At 37.6% G+C, this 21,868-nt stretch overlaps 1 protein-coding gene across 1 annotated transcript; it reads left to right on the forward strand.

The window, feature by feature from the left end:
- The first annotated feature begins 888 nt into the window (after positions 1 to 888).
- Positions 889 to 4,178, forward strand: LOC130051858 (uncharacterized). Its single transcript, XM_056154822.1, has 4 exons — positions 889 to 1,059; positions 1,145 to 1,467; positions 2,092 to 2,250; positions 3,895 to 4,178. The coding sequence occupies exons 1-4, from the start codon at positions 1,046 to 1,048 to the stop codon at positions 4,056 to 4,058; spliced, it is 660 nt and encodes a 219-aa protein (XP_056010797.1). The 5' UTR covers positions 889 to 1,045; the 3' UTR covers positions 4,059 to 4,178.
- The last annotated feature ends 17,690 nt before the right edge of the window (positions 4,179 to 21,868 follow it).

A 21,868-nucleotide genomic window follows, 5' to 3' on the forward strand; every position in this document is an offset into this window, starting at 1 on the left:
AAAATGTATTAGGCTTGTCCCTAGTACTGGGTAATCCCTCAGGTATTTAAATGGCAAATACGCAATGAGTATAGATATGAATGAAGGTCAGTCCTCCGATTAGGGAAAATTCCCGCTTCGGTGCAACATATGTGTACATATAACTGAAATTTTATATTGACTTTTTCAACGAGTTGAGTTGAAATCATTAATTTCAACGATTTGGAAAATGCATGCAAATATAAAACAATATACAGAATATAACTTCTCTTTATCTCAAACAAATTCCTTTTGACTTTTTTACTTCTCTTTTTACGCCAGAGATTTATGTGTAGCTTCTCGCAAGTGTAATTTACCTTCACTTAGAATTGCAGAACAATCGAAAGTAGCATTGTCAGACAAATAATGGATAAAATATAGTTTATTTAAAGGATGATATACATCAGATGTATTGGATGAATATATACATATATTTATAGAAAAGAAAAGAAGAAAATCCCTCTGTCTCATCTTTATCATAGCAGTTAACCATGAACACAGATTATGTACTCGTAGGGCTATTTACAGTATATTGCTAGCTGCTACACGTATACAGTGTATATAGAGAGTAGTTCTCAGCCTGCAGAGGTCACCTGTGTGTTCCATAGTGTTTTTTTTTTTTTATTGAAAACTACAAATGATGAAATATTAAAAACAAATTAATGAAAAATACTAAAGAAAAAAGTGCATTCGAGTGTAATGAGATATAGTCCCGCGTAACAATGAATACTATATTATTTATATCCTGGTATAATATATTGTTGTATTGTCTATCGATATAGTATCAGCCAGGGTTTATCTGTAACCACTGGCTCAAGTTTGATCAAGTTGATAAAGATAAAACGTATTTATATATGTATAGGTAGGTGTATGAATTAAACCGCTACCTCACACGTGCGACTAATAATAGTACCGGTAGTAAATGTTTCTCTGCGTATAAACACACACACACTTGTAAGTGCTTTCGGTTCTGATTACTGACATGGCCGGTATATCATAACGTGACGTGGGTAGAACACGAAGTACCATGCAGGCTAGCTCGTGAGTTTTTATTTAATTCTTTATTCTATAACTCATGGAGAACTCAATGAGACCTAATTATTCTGTCGGTGCATTATATTTCCAGAATCGTGGCGTCGGTGGCAATCAGTTGTTTTCTCAGCACTGTTGTAGATTTTTTCAAAGACAATTCCAATAATGTCCAAATAATGTCCGAGACAAATCGCAGCGAACTTCATGACATTGCATCCCGTGTATTGAGCCACGAGAGGTGGATACACGAGATTTTACAGGGAAACATTACATCATTAGAAACGGAGCTCACGAAAACTAAGGACGCAGCTATGGGAGAGTGCCAAAAGGTCACGGAATATCTGCAGACGAACAAAACAGAGGTACTAGCGCTGCAAGAGAGGCAAGGGGAACACCATCAACTTATAGTAGATCAAAGTATGCACGACTGTGTTACAGTTAGAATAACAAACAAAAATATGATCGAAACCGAAACTAAAGTTTATTTTTGGGACCCGAAAGGAAATTGAGACGAAGACAATAGAAGTTTAAAGCGAATGATAAATCCACATTGTGGCTACCTTGAATTACAAAGTAATGGTATAAGACTACTGTAAATATGGTCAACATTGAAAATCATGCTTATAGTAACATCATTGGCTGGATATTTACCATTTCTTCCAGTTGACTTTCTTTTGAAACGTGTATGCTAAAATTAAAAGCAATAAGTACTTCTATGTTCCTTTTCAAGTTCAAGTTCTTTATTATCCTTGAGCCAAACGGCTCATCAGAAACAGAATAGCATAAATATGGTATATACAGACATCTTTTGAATCGACTTGCCTAGTTTACATGTAATAGATCAGTGGGTTTAAGTGTCAACTGCTAACCCTTTTTCCTTTTAACCCTTTTTTCAGATTAAACTAAAACTGCATTTGAAATTTTCAACAACAACAACCCCCCCCCCCCCCCAGTTTTTAATTTCAGATATGTATACAATCTCTCCTTTCCATCCATATCCGATTTCTCTGGTGTATTATTACCTTGTCTAAACAATTACAGAAATCAGACTTAATGGGAAGGACAAAGCTCTTGCAGACTTGGAAAAGAAAGTGGACGATATGCAAAGTGAACTCTTGCAGTACAGAGAAGCAGGGAGTGGGCGGATAGATACTGCCGAAACATCCACATCACTAGAACAACTTATTCAACAGTCACAAGGTACTGTAGAAACATGGCCTCATTAGTACCGCTAGTGCAACAGTCACAAGGTACTGTAGAAACATCCACATCACTAGAACAACTTATTCAACAGTCACAAGGTACTGTAGAAACATGGCCTCATTAATACCGCTAGTGCAACAGTCACAAGGTATAAACATGGTTCTCATTAGTACCGCTAGTGCAACAGTCACAAGGTACTGTAGAAACATGGCCTCATTAGTACCGCTAGTGCAACAGTCACAAGGTATAAACATGGTTCTCATTAGTACCGCTAGTGCAACAGTCACAAGGTACTGTAGAAACATGGCCTCATTAGTACCGCTAGTGCAACAGTCACAAAGTATAAACATGGTTCTCATTAGTACCGCTAGTGCAACAGTCACAAGGTACTGTAGAAACATGGCCTCATTAGTACCGCTAGTGCAACAGTCACAAGGTATAAACATGGTTCTCATTAGTACCGCTAGTGCAACAGTCACAAGGTACTGTAGAAACATGGCCTCATTAGTACCGCTAGTGCAACAGTCACAAGGTATAAACATGGTTCTCATTAGTACCGCTAGTGCAACAGTCACAAGGTACTGTAGAAACATGGCCTCATTAGTACCGCTAGTGCAACAGTCACAAAGTATAAACATGGTTCTCATTAGTACCGCTAGTGCAACAGTCACAAGGTACTGTAGAAACATGGCCTCATTAGTACCGCTAGTGCAACAGTCACAAGGTATAAACATGGTTCTCATTAGTACCGCTAGTGCAACAGTCACAAGGTGTAAACATGACCGCCATTAGTACCGCTAATTCAACAGTCACAAGGTATAAACATGACCTTCATTAGTACATGTACCCTAGTTCAACAGTCACAAGGTGTAAATATAGCCGTCATTAGTACCGCTAATTCAACAGTCACAAGGTATAAACATGAAGCTGTTAGGCATCACCCCTGAGACAGTTACATTAGCATGAGGTGAACAAGCATGTGAAACCGACTCATTCCAGCATTACCGAGTTTTAGCAATATAGATAAATTAGTCAGATAAACATGTTATTATTTAAGAAATAATGATCGCGTTTTCGTGTATGTTGCAGGATATCCTCCGATTAGGTGGGGGAATGTTGTTTTAAAATGTAAAAGTCGGGGCGTTAGCCGAGGCTGTGATATTTCAAACAACATTTCGAAACCATGGAAGTTATCCTGCAATACACATAAAAGCAAGTACTTTATTTCTACTCTACTACGGCTCAGATATGTACAGCCGATCGTTTACCTATATATACCTCTACAAATTAGGTCACCGTGACGCAGTTTCCGAATCGGACTAGGCATATATTTTTTTTCACTAATGAAAAGGGTGAGATGATGAAGATAACGAACAGTGATCAATCTTACAAATCCCAAAAGCAATACAAAATAGATAGCTGGGGGAAAACGGACCCCTGGACACACCAGTAGTGGGACCAAGTATTTATTTTGCACCATAAATTGATTAGTTTTTATGATTATAAATTTGCATTATAAGTTATCGACTTTATTGTTGTATTAGCAAAACACGAAGTTAGTGCAAGCGAGGTGTGTATGAATTTTATCCTTTGCAGTAACCGTGATAAATAAACATTATATGAATTTCATTTATGTTTCAGCATATCTTCCAATCAGTGTCATTTTGTTGGCTGTCGGGGAAGTGGTGTTGTTCCTGATTTTAATCGTGTCCAGAAGGGTGGCTGAAACAGTGCCGAGTGAGAGCAGTGTAAAACCCGATACCCAGAAAAACAGTCGTGGCAAACGACCGAGGAAAAAACACTGACAATGGCTAAATATTTACCTATACTCTTAATTTGATGTAGATGACAGCTACCGATTTGTATGTCTATTAAAAGCAATATGTCTTTGTAAAAAAAAAAAAAAAAAAAAAACAACAATCGAATAATGTATAATATTTCTTTAAAAAAATGAAATGATCGGGGTTTAATTTCTTCACCTTTTTCAAAATTATGAGTAGGTCGAACAAAGACCCCTTAAAACCTAGAGGTGTTGACTTTTCACTAAGTTATTGCCCTTGGACTTAAAAAAGATAGCATGAATTATCAGATTCTGGATTTTGTTGTTGTGCTTCCAGATATTTATTTCATATTTGGTACATTGCTTTGTCGCATAACATGTTACAGGCCAGATTGAATTGTTTGATTTTTCGCTGTGTTAATTTACGACCTCTGGACTTCGAATATTAGTATGAATAATCAGTTTTTCGTGCTTGCCGATATTCATTTGATAATCGATACATTTTTCGTTCGCCTCTACAAAGTTGATAACTAGTGGAGTCACATCCACACCAGCTTAAAGTTGACATCCAAGTTTCTTATTTCTGTAGAGAAGAGTACTGCACTCATTAAAACTTCTATCATAGTAAATAAAACAACGTAGCTGTATTGTTCATGATCACCTTCATTTCAATGACTTCGATAAAGACCTACACCTAATTATGAATTTGTCTTTTTTACTGCCTGTGTCACAATTTGTAATAATGGCATGGAAATAATCCCTCGCTGCAAACCGTTCTTTGAAGAAAGATCAAGAGTATGTGCAAATAAGTTTATTATCGTGCTCACTAATATAGCAAGTAACATCTACATTCATACACACGCATGCACACAACAACACGCATACACACAAAAACAAAACGAAAAAAAATATGAATTTACAGACGATTACACCTGTACCCGACTAAAGCTAAATGTTACGTTATGTTGCCTTATGTAAGAAAACCAGCAGACTTGTCTCTTGAATTCGAAATTAAATGTTACACAGGATGGCGAAACAAAATACGTTGACTAAGAAGTTACCACACTTTACACAACAGTCGTTGGCTGTCTTCAGACACGTGGTGACACTTTGTCCATCACTCGCTCAACGTTTCTGTAGCCGTGAACGTATTTCCTGTATTTCTATAGGTCGTTCTCCAACGCTGTTCAAATATCTCAGAACGCCATGTTATACATGTTGCGAGCACCTACTCGAGCCATACAATAACACACACAGCTGGTCACCTATAATTACACAGTAACAGTCGGGGTTTTTACATATACATTATATACTGAAAACTTGCATATGTCGGGTATATTGTGTAATACAAATAAACTGGTTACATAAATTTAAATAGAGTAAAAAAATTTCCTAACGTAAACAAAAATAAACAGTTCACACTCACCGCTGTCGAAATGCTCAAAATTGTGTTCTCACTTTCCATACAGGAACATCATTCGAACACCCGTACTAAATGTACATACAACGCAGGCCCAGTAAACCACACAGGTAAAACTCGACCACACAGGTCTATCATTTTCACACATTGGGCGGACACACCTTCCCACTTCCACGGCCTGGTCAGAACTAACACGTAAGCATTTACAAACCGGTCTGACAGCCGTGACCAACTATCCGTAACGACTATATGATGAGAACAAACTATGGAACGCCATAACAAGCATAATAAAACAAACTCAAATTGTGACAGCCTGAATAGTAGTTGATTTCCAACCATTCCTATCCGGTTCCACGACTTTCCCCATTACCATAACTTACACAATGAACTGTTAATATTGTTGAGGTCCAATAATTTCTGCCACCGGTATGGGACTTTGTATTGTCATGGAATACTCTCAGAATGCTTGTTTTGATCTTGTTCGTTGTTATCATGTCCTTCTTGTCAGGCGTCAAATCAATGTCTTCTTCAAGAAATTCCGTAACCTTCTGTTTGGCTTCTCCTGATGCTAATACCCCCTCCCTTTTTTAAATCATGGTTGGAATTTCTTCCTAGTCTCCATCTAGACACGCTTAATCTTGTTCCGAAAACAGGCATTGGAGGGTTTTTAGATCGTGCTGCGATTTTGCTCTTTTTCTGTTGTCTTTTCCCTTCTCGACATTGTCTTCGTATTGTCTTTGCATCTCCGTCGGAAAGACACTTTCTAGATGGTCATTCTTCATTGTCTTTTCTCCTTATATATATCTTTTCCTCTTTTTCAATATATTCAGCATGCCTAAGGAAATCCGATTTAATCACGTTTTGTATTCCCGTGTCCTCTCTGCGGCCGTGTTTACCATCGTTAAAAAAGATTAGCTGTTTTCTGCATCTTAATTTAAGAAGTAGTCAGAACCCTGTGAGGTCATCCAGTTGATACTCAATTGTCTTCCATAGGATTCTGACATGTGCCACTGCACCAGATTTAAGCTTCGTCATGGTGTTTCTGAAACGATATTTCTTCTTCTGTTAGACGTCCGGAACGTAGTACGGTACATGCATATTATGGCGCTGTCCGTGCGTCCGGCTGGCCGTTCGTCCGAGATCATGTTTTCCCGACTTTTTTTCCGTAACGGATGCATGCGCAGCGTTGAAATTCGGTCACAATTTCTCCCTGAAGAAGCGTAAGAGTTAATTTGCATTTCAGCTGGATTGGTTTACTCTGACCTACTTTAAGATTAAAAGTAGGTCAAACAGTTTTCCGTACTGTATTTCCTTACGGATACAGATATTATCCCGAATTTTAGTCACAAACTTCCTCTTGGAGAAATGCAAGTTCAGTTTGCATTTCAGCTTAATTGGTGCATCATGACCTACTTTAGGGCTAAAAGCAGTTCAAATAGTTTCCTGGACTTTTTCTTATTGTGAATACCGATATTGTACCAATCTAATTAAAATTAGATCCTTTTTAAAATTAAATCCTTTGATTAAGCTCACGTATATCGCTACACTCAAAGAATATAATTTTAATTAGATTTTATATTGTACTAAAATTTTGTCAATACTGTCCGACAGGCGTACATGTGTGATATACCGTTTGTGGTATTCTTGTTAGAAAATTTCCTTTCAGCAAATCGATGTGTTTCTATTTGAAAAATACTGGCTTTTTTGTAACTAGGAATTATGTCAGCTTTATAAACTTAATTTAAAGAATTTCCACACCGTCTCGCATAGATCACCTCACCAATGTAATGTTACCGCTGTAACGGTATGGAGTGTGACGCTGTGGAAATTTTCTGACATTATCCCCAATATATTTTTCAAATTACAGATCCCATTTTAGCGATGCTTGTTACTTTGAAAACTAATTGAGTATATGTGTCTACCAGTGTGCTAAAGACTTCAGCAAAAAATCAATGAGCGGTACAGGTAACAACTGAAGGAAAGGTACCTACATTCTGTCTTCTTGTTTCCAATGGCAACCACCATTCGGAAAGTATCGCATAAAATTAATCACGATATCATCAAATGTTACAATGGTGGGAAATATGTAAATCAAGTTCATACCCTTACCAAAATGCAAAGTTTGCTTCATACGTTCCGTAAGTTTGCGGCAAACAAATCAGTGTGACAGAGCTGTTCAGCTAGCGGCACACAGTGTGTCAGAAGTGCGACACAACTTTCTCTAAACGAAACAGCTAGTGTGTCAGAAATTGACTACATCTTTGTATTCATCCTCACAAGTTAAATTGTGTGGATGGTACGTATAAATGACAAAACCTCGCCTTGTGAAGGTGAATGGATGGACTACAAACATATTTCGTTAATTTTGCATTTATTCACATTGAATTTAACATTGTTTGATAAAAGGACTTGACGTTTTTGAAGAGTTTTTCGTCAACGATGAACATCGAGGAAGTATTTTAGCGCCCTGTTTTGAACCATCTCAATAGGTGATATTTCGTCCTGCATAAGACCTATTTGTAAAGAAAAATATTCAGACAATTGACCATTAACTTTCACAAAATTATTCACTTCACCATACATAGACTTACAGCAATGTGTTTGAAATGTTCATAAAAATCATTTCTCATTAAAGTTGTATTTATTTTATTCCTAGAACCTTTGAACATGCGGGAAAAAATTTGAGGTTAGATACGCGGAGCAGTTCTAGTTTGTTTCCCTCGTGTCGTTGATATTTTCGTTTTAGCCTATTTTCTACGGTTTTATATTTCTTTTTAGAAGCAACGAGTTTTTCATGATTATCCCATTTCCTAGAGTAATTGAAGATAGACAGATTGTTCCTGTATTCTTTAAGTAAGGTTCTACATTGATTATCAAACCATGGATTGTCTCCTGAAAGGACGTTTTTATTGTGTTTTTTTTTTATGGTTATACTTAATTTCTTTTTCGCAAAATGGTTTAAATGTTTCTGAAATCGTACCGGTGAAAGACTTTCCCGAACTGTTGACCCCGTCAGGGGATTCGTCGATGATTTCCAAGGAAGATTTTATATTTGTGCACAATGGCCCATGTGTTTTTTAATTTCCTCTACTGAATTAATATTCAATGATACCTTTATTGTTTTCAAAGGATAAGTGCGGTTAATACTGTGGTAATTTTTGGTTTTTCATTTTTGTTTTGTTTTTTTTTTTTTGCTTTTAATGTGAGAGATATTGATGCATGATCAGAATGCATAAATTGAAATCGCCAACATTGAAATTACACAATTCATCTGACAAGAAATGATATTTGACAAGCGCATAATCTATCAAACTAGTTCCTCTTGCATTACAGAAAGTTACTTTCCCAGTTTTTTCATCGCTAGATCTACCATTAAGAATTCTCAGCTGCGCGGATTTACATACGGATATTAGGGCCCGTCCATTGGTATAATGAGATCTTCAGAATTTCGTTTTGGGATTTCTTCATCAGGCATATAGCTTAGAACGCTTAAAATATGATTGTGTAAAGTGTTCTACATGACATCCGATTCAATAAAGTCAACATATCCACATCTACTGTTTAAGTCCCCCATTACTATAACATTTCCAAGAGATTTATAATTTGCAATACTAACTTCTATGACATCAAATATATCAATATTATAGGCGAAGTGAAAAACACTTCCCTCAGGTGGGATATACGAAAAGGCAATGTAAACATCTTTTCCGGGGTCAAAGAGGTTTTTTTGTCTAATCTTATCCAGATGACGCTATCACAAATAACTTCAGAGATAGAAACAAAAGGTTTTAATCATCGTTTTCTTTATGTATCATGGCTTTAAAGGGACATGGACAGGTTTTGACCTGGGAATTTTCAAATTTTATTTTCCCATTTTTATTGTTTACAATGCTTAACTAACGTATTTCGAATGGTCAACCAAAATGTCGATATCAGTTGTTGAGTTAAAAGTGAGATACAGCACTCACAATAGCACATTTTCGAGTTACTGCCGGAACACCGTTTTTACCCGAATTTTACACGCGCCCTCAGATTTGGTTAGCCCTAGGCATTTCCGGTTACGTCAAGTTTCAAAATGATGGAAAGAACCTTTTTAATAGATTTTTTTTAATGGAAAGTGACAGATCTTAAGTTCTATTTTTTAGGATCGAGGGGTCTTGTTTCTTTTGTAGAAAAATTAATTTAGTTATTACTGTAACGTGTTTGGGCCCGTAATTTTGGATAGATCAAGACAATGATCGATAAATGATTGTATATATATAACAGGGGATGCTTACTCCTCCTAGGCACCTGATCCCACCTCTGGTGTGTCCAGGGGTCCGTGTTTGCCCAACTATCTATTTTGTATTGCTTGTAGGAGTTATGAGATTGATCACTGTTCGTTATCTTCACCTTGCATATAGAAAAATAGCAATAAGCAATAATTACGAAAAATGATGTGAATAAGAACGAGTCAATATATACAGATAAGTCTTAGGATTACCTATCCCTAATATAAGAGCAAACAAATCTAATTAGGCATATGGTCTGTGTCCGGGCAGGTATGTATCCTCGGGACAGGTATGTATCCTATACAAGTACGTGTCTCGGATCTATCTCCAGATCTGTCCTATACCCAGACGGAACTTAAGTACAACTATATCGAAATATAACAAACAGTTTTAATTCACTGTATAACACCCTAAAACCAGTATACTAGCCACTGTATACTAAAAATAACCAGGGTTGAATTTATTCTCGCCTTACCGCTTCTGCTGCGATCTTACTCCTTTGAGCTCCGACAATGAACTGGCGAAATATCACTCATCACCGCCTTATATACTGATGTGCACTCGAACTACCCTCGGACGATTTCGTAATGCACAGCAATAAAGCCTGGTTTACGTAATAGCTAGATACATCCCGAGCCCGACTTTTCCGAGCCCGACCATTAATCATCACATTACCTACTCCTCTATTCATCATGCGTCCTCGCACGATAAAACAATAAAGGGATAATGATAAATGATTTAATGAGAAGAAATAATGAGATATGGAAACAATGAAGAATGAAATTGTCAATTCAAGTTATGAAAACTTTTGATATACATACATATCTTAATGATAAAGAAGTTAAGGTCAACATTATAATCAAAGAATATCTGTCTGAATATTACCGCATTAAGCTTCCAAAAGTCAATCTTACTACATATGATTTCAGCCTTTTTGATGCAAACGAACAAAAACAAACAATAGCAGGACTACTGGTCCTATCATAGGATAGACATACTCTGGGATATAGAATTTATACATATATGCAACTGAAATTCAGGTTCTAGTCCTGAACATAATCATGTAGCCAAGTAGGAGTACGTCTTTTGCGTTTTGGTCGGTTCTCAGCAACCAACTCGTCTGTAACTTCAACATTTGTGTTGGATGATCTAAAGTCATCATCCTGTTCTTCGATATCTATATCAATATTTGGAGGGTCACTGAACCCTTGCTCGGTACCCTCGCCTCTGAGAACTTGAGCCTTACAGGCTTTCATACTGTCGCAATGAACTACTTGTTCCTTTCCGTTGCGTCCACAGTTGACCTTGTATAGGACTTTGGAGACTTTTGCCAGGACCTGGAATGGTCCTCGCCAATACGATGTCAACTTGGGAGAGCAACTGGTTTTCCTTTGGGGGGAAATATACATACACCGAATCCCCAGCAATGAATTGCTCATATGACATCTTCATGTCGTGATAATGCTTTTGCCGAAGAATTGCTCCCTCTGAATGTTGTCAAACCAAGTGGTGGACCCGTTCCATCCGATCGAGCAGAATCCAAACCCAGTCATGCTTTGGGACCTGTTTCCAGGATGAAGGCATATCATATATAATATCCAATGGGGTGGTAGATTCCCTACCCAACATAAGCATGTTTGGGGTGAATCCCGTTGGGGTGAATCCCGTTGATTCATGCAGCGATGCTCTGTATGCCATCATTACAAAGGGTATGCTTTCATCCCAATCCCGATGAATATCATCGACATAATTACTTAGCATTGTAGCTAAAGTCTTGTTGAACCGTTCTACCATACCATCAGACTGAGGATGGTATGGTGTGGTTCTTGTTTTTCGGATTTGCAAATGTTTGCATACCTCCTGGAATAAAAGACTCTCATAATGGCGGCCTTGGTCGGAATGTATGGAGACAGGGACTCCAAACCTACAGATTACTTCCTCTACAATCAGTCTTGCTACAGTTTGAGCCTCCATGTTAGGCATTGGGAAGGCCTCTGTCCATTTGGTGAAGTAATCCGACAGTACCAGTATGTAGCGATTCCCTTTATCTGTGACTGGGAATTCCCCAAGGATATCTGTCGCTACCCTCTTCATTGGGTAACCAACTTGTAAAGGTTGCATTGTACCTCTCTCTGTCTTAAGTGGAGCTTTCCTTCGTGCACATTGGTCGCATCCAGCAACATAACTCCTAACATCACTTTGCAGACTCGGCCAGTAATAATTCTGCCGAATCTTGTTCAATTTCTTGGTCACTCCTAGATGACCAGATGTCTTTGAATCGTGCATCTGCTGCAAGATAAATCTTCGCTGTGAGAGCGGCATAACAATTTGATATGCCGTATTGTTGCTCCCCTCAACTTCCCACATGCGACACAGCAATTCATCCTTCAGCGCCAATCTACTCCACTGCGCCCACAGTGACTTGGCCATGTAACTTTCAGCAGTAACTTCAGTGTACTCTGGACGCTTCCCATCCTCCATCCAATCCTTTACAAGTCTTATATCCCGACTTTCATCCTGCATTTCTACTAGACTGCTTGATTCAGCAGTACCCACGTCTTTAACCTCCCGGTTCAATGTTCTTGTATAGTCCTCATGCACATCTGGTTTCTCCCAGTCGTCAAAACATTGTGTGCAGGGAATTCTACTTAGCCCATCTGCATTTCCATGCAGTCGCCCAGCTCGATGCTCGATTTCCATATCATATGCCGAAATCACCTCAAGCCATCGAGCTAACTGCCCTTCAGGGTCCTTAAACCTAAGCAACCACCGAAGGGAACTGTGATCCGTCCTCACAAGAAACTGGCGTCCGTACAAGAAATGCCTGAAATGTTTTATAAATGTAACTACTGCAAAGAGTTCCTTCCTTGTCACACAGTATCTTCTCTCAGACTTGCTGAGAACCTTACTGGCATACGCTACTACCCTCTCCTGTCCATTTTGAACCTGTGACAGGGCTGCGCCGATCACATTTTGGCTCGCATCCGTATCAAGGATAAATGGTTTGCTGAAATCGGGATGCGTGAGGATAGGTGTTGATGTTAGTTTTGCTTTTCAACGCATCAAAAGCTATCTGGCATTCATTTGTCCATTTGAAAACAACCGATGCTTCAGTCAATCGATGTAATGGACGAGCTATATCGGCAAAGTTTGCTATGAATTTCCTATAATAGCTGCAGAGGCCAATGAACGACCTTACTTGCGTCTTGTTCACTGGCTCTGGCCACTTTTTAACGGCTTCAACCTTCTCCACATCCGTCTCGACCCCCTTTTCAGATATAACATGCCCCAGGTATTTGACGTGTTTTGCAAACAGCGTGCATTTCCTGGCCTTCAGCTTCAAACCAGCTTCTCTTAACTTTTCAAAGACCAATTCTAGGCTTTGTAGCATTTCTTCATAGGTTTACCCATACACAATAACATCATATAAATAGATGAGGCATACTTGCCACTGTAAACCTGACAACACCGTCTCCATAAACGTTCGAATGTTGCCGGGGCATTGCAGAGCCCGAATGGCATTACATTGAACTCATACAAACCTTGCCGGGTCACGAATGCTGTCTTAGGCTTGTCTTTTGGGTCTAGCTCAACCTGCCAGTATCCAGCGTTAAGGTCGAGGGTACTGAACCACTTTGCACCATTCAACTGATTGAGTGATTCATCGATACGAGGTAGGGGATAGGCGTCTTTGGTAGTGACACTATTTAACCGCCTATAGTCTACACAGAACCTTTTGGATCCGTCCTTCTTTTTTACCAAGATGATTGCTGATGACCAGGCACTCTGAGAAGGTTCAATAATACCTCTTTTCAACATGTCAGACACATGTTCTTCGACCTCTTTTTGCATATGAAATGGAAGGCTCCTTGGTGCCTGTTTGATAGCTTGTTGAGTCCCGGTATCGATCTTGTGTTGAACTATTGAGGTTCGACCAACATCCTCATCAGTCACAGAAAACAGATCTGAATACCTGATAAGTAAATCTCTGGCCATGTCTTTTTCGTGACATTCGAGATTCTTAGTGCTACTATCAAACAGCTCCTGTATATGCTTTGGCATTTCCTGCGTATTATTTGCAGCTTTCTTCGTACATGACACAGCTACCATCTCACTGATTGGGGACAACTTACCAACCACAGTTCCTGGCTGAAAAGTCTTGTTAGAAGATGACAGATTCATCAGGCGGAGTGGTATTCTTTCTTGGCGTCGTATCAAAGACCTAGCCAACATAACAGAATCTGATTGTAAGAACTTTTCAAATGGCTCCACCAGTCCAATTTTCACAGGGAATCCCCCATCCGGCCCTGCACAGATCTTGCCCTCAGCCATTACTTCAGACCTGGGGGGTATGACAACCCTGTTGACTAGTGCAATCTTGTACTCATGTGCGGTGCCTTCCAACTGAATAGGGTGTTCTATCCCAGATATGGCAACTTTGTGTGTACCCATGTTTATAATGGCCTCATGCTTGACGAGGAAATCTAAACCAAGAATTCCGTCCACAGATATATCAGCCACGATCATTTCTTGTTGAAGAGTTTTCCCATTCAGCACAAGGCTGATCGATGCTTTACCATATATCCCTACAGAGGACCCATTGGCGGACAGTACATTTCTGTCAACCTTTTTCAATGAGCACATGTCTTTTCCGTGTATGTTCCCATAGCATACCTTTGATAGCAAGGAAACAGTGGCACCTGTATCAATGAGTAAGTACGTATCCATCTCATTTATTTTGGCCGTCACATAAACTCCTGACTCCTTGATAGAATGGATGGTCCTCGAGTGTTCCTCTCCTGTTTTGGGTTCGTTACCTTGAGCCCGATCACTTGGCTTATGTCCAGTTGTATTCATTTTCTTCTGTTTATAACCTGACTGATGGGTCGGGTTAAATTCGGGACAATTTCTTTTTAAGTGTTTTTCAGATCCGCACCTGTAACACTTTCGTACACTGCTTGCATAATTATTCCTAATTTCATCTTTGGCCTGCCTTGCATCGCGTCCCCTTGTTTGCATTTGAAACTTCCATTGTTTCATGTCCTTCATTTCCCTTTGGAGATATCCCATATTTTTCTCCATCGTCTCTATGAATTTATCAATCTTTGAACCGTGATCAGACTCTTGATCTACGCTTCTCACACTTTCAGTGCGACGGATCTCGGCTCTGTAAAATGCTTCAAGTTCAACGGCTCTCTGTACAGCGTCGTTTAGACTGTTAGGTCTGGCCTGTTTTACCTTCAGACGCATCTCCGCGTTATGCAGTCCATCTAGAAACTGTTCTGTGGCAAGGATCTCACGAACATCGTCCGGAACCGTAGGATAGGCTAGATTAACAAGCCTTCTTATCTCTTGGCCCATCTCCGGTAAACTCTCTGAAGGTCTCTGTCTCCTTTCTCTAAGCTGAGTCCTATATAGCTCTGTCTGGTTTAAGGGAGCAAACCTATCCTGCAAAGCCTTGACCAGTTTTGCGTAGTTTTGCCTCTCATCCCTAGGCTGATTACCCAGCACACCTTGAGCTAGCCCTCTAAGAGATGAAACTAGATATAACCCCTTCTCTGTCTCGGTCCATTCGTTTAGCAGGCACACAGACTCAAAAGGAGATAGATAGTCGTTCCACATGCCTGAACCGTCATAAGTAGCAGGTTTAATAAAGTTCCTTGGCTTTGATCTCGCCTGATTTTGGTTTGCATCTATCCTTGTGCTGTGTGCAAGGTTCAGTCCTCCGTTTACATCCCCGTGATTCAGGTTAACATCACCAAGAGCCCTATCCGGTCTACCTGTAAACGGTGTACTCGTCCTTGTTATTTGTCTTGGCCTTGAGCTGCCAGAGATACTTTCCTGCATACCTAAAAGTCGCAAAGATTCATCTATCTCCCTCCTGAGATTTTCTATTTCTCGATCTATGTATGATATGTCAGCCCGTAGACCAGACATTGTGATAGAAACAAATTTATTATAACCCTATCAAAACGACCTAACCCAAATTCCGCAGCTGCCACCAATTTATGTAACGTGTTTGGGCCCGTAATTTTGGATAGATCAAGACGATGATCGATAAATGATTGTATATATAGAAATATGGTAATAAGCAATAATTACGAAAAATGATGTGAATAAGAACGAGTCAATATATACAGATAAGTCTTAGGATTACCTATCCCTAATATAAGAGCAAACAAATCTAATTAGGCATATGGTCTGTGTCCGGGCAGGTATGTATCCTCGGGACAGGTATGTATCCTATACAAGTACGTGTCTCGGATCTATCTCCAGATCTGTCCTATACCCAGACGGAACTTAAGTACAATTATATCGAAATATAACAAACAGTTTTAATTCACTGTATAACACCCTAAAACCAGTATACTAGCCACCGTATACTAAAAATAACCAGGGTTGAATTTATTCTCGCCTTACCGCTTCTGCTGCGATCTTACTCCTTTGAGCTCCGAGAATGAGCGGGCGAAATATTGCTCATCACCGCATTATATACTGATGTGCACTCGAACTACCCTCGGATGCTTTCGTAATGCACAGGAATAAAGCCCGGTTTACGTAATAGCTAGATACATCCCGAGCCCGACCGTTAATCATCACAGTACAGAGTCGTGCGAGATTGCAATGGAACTGAAGTTAGAGAGGTAATACCACTTGAACATTGTCGTGAATAAAATTATATTAAACAAAGTGTTTTAATTTGTTTATAGAATTTCAGTCTGGTAAAAAAAAATGTGATTCGATCCAGTAATATTGAACCAATTGCCCAGTAAGTACCAGAAGAACTTTTGATGCAGTGGCAGATTTAGAGTGGGAGGGGGGGGTGTGCCAACAGTCCTCCCTCCTTTCGCCACTAATTCAAAAATAATGTAAGTAAAAACTCAGATTTCTCACTCAAAATGGCTGACTATTTTGGCTAATACTTTACTTTAATCCCACCCACCCCCCAACCCCGTCGAAAATCCTGAATCCGTCACTGATATAACATCGAAGAAAACGGGATTAATTATTATAGTAATTTCATCACATGGAACAAGTGTCGCAATATTCTCAGCCAGACAATCAAACTTGTGATATTCTATGACTTACACACAGGATTCTGTGTATAGTCTTACAAGAACGAAAATGGGTTCGGTCCATATTAAAAGTATACAAATGTCATAAATGCTCAGAACAGTTGCCATTAAATCAGACTGCATTCCAGTAACGAGGCAGATGTCAAATCCTTACAATGTATGGGTGCTGGTGCACTAGTCAGGACAAATTGTGTCCGAGGGTGTACCTGTTTTTGTGTTGTTTCAAATTTGGTGCCAATTTTGTCATATATTAGAAATAGATTATATTACTGCTAAGCAAAAATATATGGTAAAAGTATCACACCATGTCAGATATCATTCCCATTGTGGTATCATGTCATCCAATCATCAACTTATATTTGAATTTTCATGTTTTTGTCTTTTGTTTATCGTAATTTCTCATTTTCCAACAGCTGTTAATTCCTTTCGTTTTTGTAGTAACTGTTGTTGATCATTTTGCAAATTGCCTTGATATTTCAAAGCTAGCATTTTTGTACTCTGATTGGTGGCTATGTTTTATTATCATCATGAACATTTGAACATCACCACTGTCATTTTTATGTTACGAATTGATCATGGATAGGTATAATATCCAAGCAACTGATATTAAAGTATTCCAAGAGGGTAAATATAATTAATCTAAGAAATATTCAAAACAAATTAGAAGACAGATAATATACTTTATTTGAAATTACAGTAGTACTAGTTTGCATTTGAAACTTAAAACAGCTCAATTTTCCAGTACATTGCGATTCAATAGAACATAAATGACAACATTCTATCTTTAAATTATAATACACTTTATAAAAAGTCTCCTGCATTTTCATGAATATTCTCTAATCGTTTGTAGCGATCTCGAATCTATTGGTGCGATAATCGAACGTGCAAATATTCAATGACACTCCAGTATGCTGTTTCACGCTTCTGTCACTGGATGTACACGCGACTCTCTGGACAAATATTATCATGCTTCTAGGATTTCGACTTCAAGTCCAGGAGCTCTGTCATTTTTTCCATTCTTTCATCTGTCTGTACCTCCATTTCTGTTTTCTTGATTTTTCGTGGTGACGAGAAACCAATATAATTGTGATTAATGGAATCATTATCATCACTAAAACAAAGTTTCCGATATCTGGAAAAAGAATATTCAATAATGAAAATAAATTTTGTGGCTGCACTGAATATTTTTAAACACAATACCAGTGTTTTAATGTGCAACCAAGGGGACGTCATTTCGGCACCGCATTTGTCTCTACTTCACTTGGGGAAAAAAAGGGGGGGGGTCTGATTTCGAAAACATTTTTGTAGGTCTACCAAACGAAACATTACTGAAGCATATAGGTTAGATAAAGCTTTGAATGAAAGCAGTTATATGACACTCCATTAGGTTGTTACCCAAATATAGTATCTATTTCCTCGCATATAAAATTGAGACCCCCTCCCTTTCCTAGCACCACCAACACTAAACGTATTTAAGAGTTTTTCGCAGTGTTCCACTATGTTTAATGTAAAATTTTTATAATTTGTTTAACAAACTTTATAAACATTTTCAGAATGTATACATGTATGAGAATGAATAGTGAACAGTCATTGTATTAATTTGTAAAATATAAATTACAAACCAGTTCATGCTACTGTGACTGCGAGATGGATGGCTCTACGTCCCGCTTGTCGAAAGAACTCGTACTTTTCAAGTTCAAAGGCTGTTTATAGTTGTTGTTGGCAAACAGTCAGGTAGGGGTTTCCCTTTGTAGGCTTTCAATCTATGAAGTGTTTTGAGTACAGGCTATAACTAGGCCTGGTATAAGTTTATGATGTTTCGAGGGGTCGTAATCTTTTTGTTTCATCAACTTTAATCACGCTTTTCGGATCTTTTGTCTGTGCCAGAAAGGGATAGAATATAAAATCTAGAATAAACACGTGTTCCGGCAGTAACTCGAAAATGTGCTACTCCTTGTTATGTAACAACATGTTTAGAGCGAGATTAATATAAGCCTTTTGGCTTGTTTCTCAATCTATTACATGTATAAGACATTGTTTGTATACATTATTATCGAATTATTTACGAATAAATATTGTTTAAACTAACATGAGATGTGACAAACAGTAAAAACGATTTAATTGTGTTAAGATTTTTACAGTTTCTTCCTATGTATCTCTATTTAAACTTTGAGATATTACAAATATAGCTTTGAAGTTTTATTTAAAGTGCAGGACTTTTCGGCACCAAGACGTTTCGGCACTTTATTATTAAGACGTTTCGGCACCAAGATGTTTCGGTACCACAACGTTTCGGCACTTACTTTAAGATGTTTCGGCACCAACAATTATTTTTTATTTGGCACTGATTTATAATTGATTTGATAATACATTATTTTATTTTTGCTAACAATTAGAAATACCTAATCTAAGCATTCTAAACATTAAAAATGGGGGGGGGGGGGTTGAATTTGTTTGGCTCAAATTGTGTCCGTGTCCCTTTAACGAATTATACTAAGGTCAATATGACAGATTAATAAATATTCCACTATAGTCTTATAATTAGAGAGAAACTGATAATGATTCTCGTTGATAATATTATAACATTGAAATATGTTCAAATGAAATCAGTGATTTTTCTCATATAATGTTATATGCAACAAATTATACAATATTTCCATTTTGCTCTTTTCAAGGGGATAGAATAAAGAACAAATATGAACTTTTCATACAACATTAATGGTAACATTTGTTGGGGCAAATTTTGTAATAAAAAAAATATATAATTTGAATGTGATTTATGTTTTTATTGATGATATGTATATATGCATGCCTTTAAGCTTTTTTGATATAACTGTTTCTTTGCTTCAATAAACTTTCCATTGTTTTCAAGAGTTAAACCTAGATATTTGTATTGTTTTACACATTCTATAGTATCATTACCAAGACAAAAATTTTCCTTCAATAGTCTACCCGAGTTGTTGAAAATTATTGCTTTTGTTTTTTTAATGTTTACTTCTAGACACCATTCACTACAGTAATCATGAAGTGTTGGAGATCTGATTTGGTATTGGATAATAGAACAAGGTCATCGGCATACAGAAGACATAAAATATTTTCATTATCTAGAGTAACAGGAACAGAACTGTCATCTAGAATACTTGGGAGGTCATTTATAAAGAGTTTAAATAAAGATGGGCTAAGGATATCACCTTGTCTAACTCCAACCCTAGATGTGAAAAAATATGTCCTTTTATCATTTACTTTCACACACAATCGGTCATTTTTATACATAGATTTAAGAATTCTATAAAAATACCCACTGATATCATATGATTGTAGTTTATACATAATGCCAACTTGAATGACTTTATCAAATGCCTTGCGAAAATCAACAAAGCAGGCATATAATTTCTTATCACCAGCCTTTAAATATTTATTAATCAAACATTTCAACACAAAAATATGATCTGAAGTACGATATTTCTTAGAGAACCCTATCTGTGATTTATGAATGATATCATTCTCCAGCAAGAAGTTGTCAAGTCTGTGGTGCATTATTAAGTTAAACAATTTTCCAATACTGTTGTTAATAGCTACCGTATGCCTCTGTAATTTTCTGGCTTATTTGGATCTTCAGATTTGAAAAGAGGATTTGAAAAGAGGACAAATAAAGCTTTCTGGCCATTTTGAGGGGTATTCTCCAGCTGTAAACACAACATTAAAAAGTTTCAGCAAACAAGGATTGATGAAGTGTTGTGATGCTTTAAGTATTTCATCAGAAATATTATCTAATCCAGGAGCTTTCTTGGATTTAAGTTTAGAAAATGCTTCTTGTAATACTGCTTTTGTAATTTTCTTGTCTATCTATACGAATGTACTGGGGAGATCGGAAGGGGAGGGGGGGGGGGTCAACGATACTACATGTACGTACCTGCAGTGTACAGTTGTATACATATTCAATAAACAAAGCGCATTAAATGTGCCTATCTATATCAATTACATCACAGATGGGTTAAGATTGTTTAATATTTGAAAATTATTTTATATATATGCCTTGAATCTGAGGATAAAGGTGTTGTGCATTGTGCAGTCATCATTAATGTGGATGCCTGATGCTAGTATGCCCATAGTGGGGCAGTATAAGTGTCGATCTTCATATGGCAGCAAATTTTCAAAGGCAGGTACACAATTTAAAGATGAAAATAATGTCAATACATGTTTGGATCTATATCTATTATGATCATAATAATTATAAGTTTATATGTTGTAAATTTTATATTCGTGAATAACATCGTAAACTTTCTGACAAATGAATTGTTGTCTTTGAAAAATATAAAATGTTACACTCGCACTAAATACGTCACTGATGTACGTACGTACCGGTACCTAGGTGGATATTGTCGTATGCTGTTACATGTAATATACCACATGCCGTTTCCCATTTAATCAAATGAATGTGAATGGTATAAGATAATGCTTGAATCTTCAAGGAATATATCATTTATTAAAAGAATCGTCCATCGTTATATGTAACATGAATTCTCACGAATCGTCGGTTGGTGCTATTTATACACCGTTCTGTTTACACTATAGTCATAACAACAAAAATGGCATCCGGTCTGTAAGATAGGCTTAAATTTATCCGGATTTTTATTATTATGATGATTTTAATAAATGTCAAAGTGTTTAGATAAAAAACTATATGAGTATATGTTATTTGAAAATATATTTACTACTCAAATGATTCTCGCTTCCTGTTCAACCGCCACGATCAACGCAAATTGCGTCACGATGGCGAATTTCTTAGCATCTTTCAACTGATATTTTAACCTCTCTTCCATCATCGCCCGGGATGAAACTAAGAAGAATTGTAAGTTATTTAGTAAATTTTTAATCCATATAAAAATTATTCCGGGTGACGAGGGAAGAGGTGTTCAATTTCACAAGTTTATCAATACCAAAACCATTAAAACACCACAAATAGCCTGAAAGCCCTTACTTTATTTGATTATGTACTACGCATGCGCGTAGATGAGTTGATTTCCATATGCTTTTGAGAGTTACTATAAGTTACTCTTTTAGGAAT

Source organism: Ostrea edulis, chromosome 2 (assembly GCF_947568905.1).
Source record: "Ostrea edulis chromosome 2, xbOstEdul1.1, whole genome shotgun sequence".
NCBI lineage: Eukaryota > Metazoa > Mollusca > Bivalvia > Ostreida > Ostreidae > Ostrea > Ostrea edulis.

Excerpts from the sequence above, each read along its gene's own strand:
- LOC130051858 (XM_056154822.1), top strand. Across the intron at positions 1,468-2,091 it reads TCAACTTATAGTAGATCAAA|AAATCAGACTTAATGGGAAG; the intron begins GTATGCACGACT and ends AAACAATTACAG. Across the intron at positions 2,251-3,894 it reads ACTTATTCAACAGTCACAAG|CATATCTTCCAATCAGTGTC; the intron begins GTACTGTAGAAA and ends TTTATGTTTCAG.